This window comes from Humulus lupulus, chromosome 8, assembly GCF_963169125.1.
Source record: "Humulus lupulus chromosome 8, drHumLupu1.1, whole genome shotgun sequence".
In the NCBI taxonomy this organism is placed as follows: Eukaryota; Viridiplantae; Streptophyta; class Magnoliopsida; order Rosales; family Cannabaceae; genus Humulus; species Humulus lupulus.
This window is the reverse complement of record NC_084800.1, coordinates 18,373,062-18,379,182: the sequence shown is the minus strand read 5'-3', so window position 1 is coordinate 18,379,182 and position 6,121 is coordinate 18,373,062. Positions and strand designations below refer to the sequence as shown.

The following is a 6,121-nucleotide window of genomic DNA, read 5'->3' as shown; positions in this document are numbered from 1 at the left end:
CGTCCAATGATTATAAAATTGATTAGGTGCATGTGCAATGTGCATAAACATAATGATAATTAACTTATCAATTATGATTTTACATGTGCAAATGTGGTGTCTGCATCATCCTAAATAACCAACACTGATTGATGGGTTTACTTCGTTCCCACCAAAAAATAAAATATCAAAAAGTTTAAATGCGGTGCTATGTACATGAATTTTTTTTATCATAAATGCTAATCATAGTTCTTAAACATAGTTTTGGTCTCGATCCGTAATCACGTACAGCTTGAAGGAGTACGGTTTGTTTCTTGTCGTGATTAAAAACTTAGAAATGGGACCAATGTTCATGGGATCCCTTTCTATGAATTTAATAATAATGCCTCACACTGTCACAGGCATTCATTGCTTTGATTTTTTTTAAACCGCTCCTATGATACAATGTACTTATGCATTAACAACATTAATCATGAATCAATTATGGGCTTTCTTCTTTAGCAAAGATAAAAAATAAGAAGAGTTCATTATCATTTATGAGCATGGAGAGGTTTGTCACTACTAGTACTACTACTATCATGATCAATATTAATAACAATATAACAAGTGCTTTAGCTGCACGTGAATGGGGTAACCTTATTACACTCTCTCTATGATTTTACCAAACGACAAATAGACTTTTTGTTAGGAGTACTCGTTTGGCTTTTTTTCCCTTCTTTCATTGGTTTCCAACTAATACTTTTATTTATTTAATCAAGAACAGCAAATATCAATGCCTAGATTCCTGACCCCACCTACATTTCAACGATCCCTGATTGGACTGGACCATCAATCCATTGCACCACATTTTAGTTTTTCTTTACGCGCCGAGTCTGATGCTGAGCCTAGTCCACTGACAGCTCACAAGCCATTTTCCTTTGCTCTCTTGCTTGCATACAAAAACTGACTTCTATTCAGACAAAAAACATTACATCACACTACAAACATAAGTAGTGAGAAAAAAAAAAAAAAAGAGATCCTGAGGCTAAAGGATATAGATTTAGAAAGAGAGAGCGAGAGCGATAGAGAGCTCAGAACCCCATCTGGTTTTTCTTCTCTATAATCATAAGGGTGTTCTGTTTCTGGATATCAGTCTCTCTCTTTCTTAGATCTACTCTCATTGTATGAGTACATTATAGGAAAAAGGAGAGAACTTTGTCATTGGTAGTATAGAGATTAGTGTAGAAAATGAAAAGTTGCAAAATTCTTTGTTTTCTCCTTGTTTTGGTACTCGTCCAACTTTTTGGCGTTAATGGTGAAAACCCTTATAGGTTCTTCACGTGGAAATTCACTTATGGTGACATTTATCCCCTTGGCGTTAAACAAGAGGTACTTGAGCTTTTCCTTTTTTCTTTTTTAATTTGTTTAATGGCTTTTACTTAACTCTTTTTCAATGATTCTGTTGGTATTTTAAAACAGTTAGTGTCCTTTTCTTTCTCTTTTCCTCTTTCTGCATTTTCTGTTTTGAATGTGAGAAAAACAAACCCCTTTTCAGTCTTGTTTAGTATAGTGTAGGAATAAAAATGTGGGCTGTGGCTGCAGGGGATCTTGATAAATGGCCAATTTCCAGGGCCTCAGATTGATGCTGTAACAAACGACAACTTAATCATCAATGTCTATAATTATCTCAGAGAACCACTCCTCGTTTCCTGGTAATATTCTCCATTCTTTTTGGCTCAATCTTTTCAATTTTTTCATCTCCTGATTAGGGAAAAATGGTAAAAAAAATAGTGGTTTTTTTTAACCTAGTAGACAATGCTAATCATTTTTTGGGATAAAATGTGATGTTGTTATGAAATATTTGGCTGTGGAAGAAAGTTTTTGAACTTTATCCACGTTTACTAGATCTTTGGCTTTTAAACTAATATGTATAACTACTAACTAACCTAATCCTTTTCCCTTTTTTATTTTCTCATGACTAATGTCTCCTTAATCAATAAGAAAACTTGATTAAATGCAGGGTTAATCTGGTCATTTGCTTGTGGGTTAAGTTAATACCTTTTTTTTGTTTTTGTTTTTTTGCAAAATGAGGTGGTCTTGGTGTCTTTCCTTGCTTAACACGAATAAAACTAAGAAAAGCATTGAGACCGAACAGCATCTTTCTTCTTTTGAGTAATTTTGTCGGATTGGTTTAAGGTTGCATTTTAGTAACCAGACACCATCCCCTAGAGGAGCTGACTCTTCTTGGTTTGGATGATTTTTAATGGGTAAACTTCAGTTTCTGTTTCTTAACTAAATAATCTTGGGTTGTGTTGGGCCTCATTATCATTACCTACCCAATAGCTATACTTAAATTTAATCTATACTAGTTAATTATGGTCTGACTCTGAATTAATTTGCATGAGGTGAATGTCACCTCCCCCTTGCTAGATCTCGATCTCTCCATCCCTGCATAATCAATTTAACATTAAATAGCTGGAACAATTAAAATTTGACTGGGAACACACAACCAGATCCACCATCAGTGGGATCCTCATCATAAATGTGCATTTTCTACAAAACCTGCCAAACTATATAAAGATTATCACAACAAGATATCTCTCTCATGTGCAAGCTCGTGCCACTATATTTTATTTATTCAATGAGATTTCAGGTCTTAGCTGGATGTAAACGTGTGGGGTCTTCCTCTTCCACGAAACAATTGAGATTAGTCAAACTAGTGAATTGTGATGAAGAAACTTTTGTTGGGCAATCCTTTTATGCGTTTTCTAGTCCTATTACAAAATTTGATTGTGAACTTCCAATGTCTGGTCTCATTGTCTAAGAACTTAATAAATGTTAATGATGGTATTATTGGATTCTAATGCCGAGCCTAATTGCTGAAGAAGCAGAGTTTAGAACGACACGTTGTTAATGAATTCCAATTTGTAGCCATTAATCAAACCTTACATGTCTTGATTTTGGACGGCAGGGATGGATTACAGCACCGAAGGAACTCATGGCAAGATGGTGTATATGGCACAAACTGTCCTATTATGCCCCGGAGGAACTTCACATTTGTGCTTCAAGTTAAAGATCAAATCGGTAGCTTCTTCTATTTTCCTTCATTTTTGTTCCATAAGGCCGCAGGAGGCTTTGGCGGCATCCGAATTTGGAGTCGTCCACGCATTCCTGTCCCTTTCCCTCCTCCTGCTGGAGACTTCACCGTTCTTGCCGGGGACTGGTTCAAGACAAATCACTACGTAACCTTTCTTACTATTCTATAATGTTGCATATTTTTTTAGTATCAAAATGACCAATTTTCATATTTCATGTCGTTACTCAAGTCTAATTTGATTGCCTTTGGTGTTTTAGAGATTAAGACAAGTTTTGGAGAGTGGTCGAAACCTTCCTTCCCCCGACGGACTTCTCATCAACGGTCGAGGTTGGAATGGCTACACATTCACCGTTGATCAAGGTATTGTGTCAACACTAAAAAAGATATTACAAAACTCCATTGGTAACAGAGTTTTTGATGTAGTTCTCTTTCATTACAGGGAAGACATACAGATTCAGAATATCGAATGTGGGACTTACAACATCCATTAACTTCAGAATTCAGGGTCACTCTATGAAACTTATAGAGGTAGAAGGCTCTCATACACTTCAGAACAGCCTTACCTCCCTCGATGTTCATCTGGGGCAGTCCTACTCTGTTTTGGTCACTGCTGATCAGCCTCCAAAAGATTACTACGTCGTCGTTTCATCGCGTTTCACCTCACGGGTACTCACTACGACCGCCGTTCTTCACTACAGCAACTCTTTTCAGAGAGTTTCTGGCCCTGTCCCCGGCGGTCCCACCATTCAGATCGCTTGGTCCCTTAATCAGGCCAGATCCATCAGGTATTCAAACCAAACCAATCCATATTCCCTATGAGTAATTTATAGCAAAGAAAACAACTAAAGCAAGCAACTTTTGTTTTTGTTTCAGACGTAATCTAACTGCTAGTGGGCCAAGACCGAATCCTCAAGGCTCGTACCACTACGGTATGATCAAGCCAAGCCGTACGATCGTGCTGGCGAACTCGAATGCTTGGATCAATGGGAAACAAAGGTACGCAGTCAACAGCGTGTCGTATGTTGCACCCGACACGCCGCTGAAACTGGCAGATTACTTTAAGATTCCCGGAGTGTTCAACCTCGGAGGCATGCCGACCAACCCCACGTTTGGCAGTGCCTACCTCCAGACCGCCGTCATGAATGCGAATTTCCACGAATTCGTGGAGATTGTTTTCCAGAACTGGGAGAACGAAGTTCAGTCTTGGCATATTGATGGCTATTCCTTCTTCGTTGTCGGGTAAGATACACACACACATATATATATATATATATATATTATCGTTCTCCTTTTCGTTTCTTAACTCTTTGGAGATTATTTTGATCATGATCAGAATGGACGGTGGACAGTGGTCGCCGGCCAGCAGATTGGGCTACAATTTGAGAGATGGAGTGGCTCGTTGCACTATTCAGGTATATATAGACAAGACAACAAGTCTTGGTGTTGAATTTAAAGAATATTAGTGTTTGTTTGGTAATGTTAATGTGTTTGGTGCAGGTTTATCCGAGGTCGTGGACGGCTATCTACATGGCATTGGACAATGTGGGAATGTGGAACATTAGGTCGGAGAATTGGGCGAGACAGTATTTGGGGCAGCAATTTTATATGAGAGTGTACACCCCATCAAACTCATGGAGAGATGAATCTCCAATTCCCAGAAACGCCCTTCTTTGCGGCCGGGCCAGTGGTCGTCACACTAGGCCATTTTGATTAGTCTATTATTATTACTATTAGTTGGGACAACTGTTTTTTGTCACGATAGGGTGACATAGGCAAGGGACTTATTCATTTGAGAAGCTCCGCTTGAGCTTCCATTCCATTCCATACCGTGCTATATTTTCTTTTCTTCTTTCTTTCTGTTGTATTATATTTTTCCGCAGGGGTTATCTCTTCTGTTCTGGTATTTGGTAATTGGTAAACACACTCAAAATGAGTTCCTATCACTTTCTGTGTAATGGGATATGATATATCTTCTGTTCCATTTCAAAGCGCTTTTGAGTCTTTGGTGTATGTAGTATAATATGTGCATACTACATAATAATAAACGGCTTCACTCCGGTGGCGTTATACTAATTTGCTTCAATTTGTATTTGCATTTGCACGCCCATATAACTGATTCCATTTTAAATTCCTCCAGATTTCTGAACCCGCAGAAATATGTGCATATATAAATAATCAAACGACATGTAATTTACAAGAAACGACAACAATGTCTTTTTCTATAGCGTATAAATGAGATGTTTTAGATGAGAAATCAATATTGAGATAATAATTAAATTGCAGCAAAATATAATTATTTAAATTCAAATAAGAATGACCAAATAGTTGGTTTTGGTTTTATGGATTATTTGTCCTATAGAAAGCTGAACCAGCCTAAAACATCTGTATATTATAAAATAAAAATTCAACTATTATTAATTATTGAGTTATAATTTAATTTAAAAAAATGATATACAAATATGTTACTTTTTCTTACATAGAAGGTCCCAATTTTAATTTTATTTTTTCTAAATGTTAAAAAAAAAAAATTTACATGTACAGATATAATAGTAATACGTGTTCTCGAGTAAGGAATATTTGTTAAAAGAATCTTCTTCCAAATGAATGATTAACTTCGAGTAATGTCTAGTAAAAAATATTGACACTTTATCAAAGAGTATGAATAAAAAGAGTGTAAAAATAGATGTCAATTAAAGTCGTATTCATATTTTCAGAAATAATTATATAACATATTATAACTCTGCCAAGAGAAACACAAATATATAGTAAAAAAATCACTAAAAAAATACTGCAATAATCTCATGTCAAATAGTATACAAACAAAGAATAAAACTCATAGTAAGAATCTACGTACTATTTTTCTTGATTTCTCATATAATATTATGATATAAAGTCTCCATTAATTTTGTATGTTATTGTTTGTCTCAATACTAATATTAGTATCCTATTATTTTGATTAATATAATTTTGTATATTGTATATGATAAATTAATTGAATATTTTGGACTGTAATTAAAATCATCCTAATTTATTTATTTAATTTTTTTAGAATTAAAATATATCTAT

General features: G+C 35.6%; 1 protein-coding gene across 1 annotated transcript; it reads left to right on the top strand.

The window, feature by feature from the left end:
• The first annotated feature begins 984 nt into the window (after positions 1-984).
• Positions 985-5,043, top strand: LOC133794898 (L-ascorbate oxidase homolog). The gene is made up of 8 exons (XM_062232340.1): positions 985-1,347; positions 1,561-1,670; positions 2,930-3,200; positions 3,313-3,415; positions 3,495-3,840; positions 3,929-4,294; positions 4,389-4,467; positions 4,553-5,043. Exons 1-8 carry the CDS (start codon positions 1,207-1,209, stop codon positions 4,763-4,765), a joined length of 1,629 nt encoding a protein of 542 aa, XP_062088324.1. The 5' UTR covers positions 985-1,206; the 3' UTR covers positions 4,766-5,043.
• Positions 5,044-6,121: the final 1,078 nt, after the last annotated feature.

What these genes read in the sequence shown, in the direction of transcription:
- LOC133794898 (XM_062232340.1), top strand. Translation starts at nt 1,207, where the DNA reads ATGAAAAGTTGCAAAATTCTTTGTTTTCTCCTTGTTTTGGTACTCGTC. An exon ending in TATTCCTTCTTCGTTGTCGG is followed by an intron (nt 4,295 to 4,388) that starts GTAAGATACACA and finishes GATCATGATCAG; the next exon opens with AATGGACGGTGGACAGTGGT. An exon ending in TGGCTCGTTGCACTATTCAG is followed by an intron (nt 4,468 to 4,552) that starts GTATATATAGAC and finishes TGTTTGGTGCAG; the next exon opens with GTTTATCCGAGGTCGTGGAC.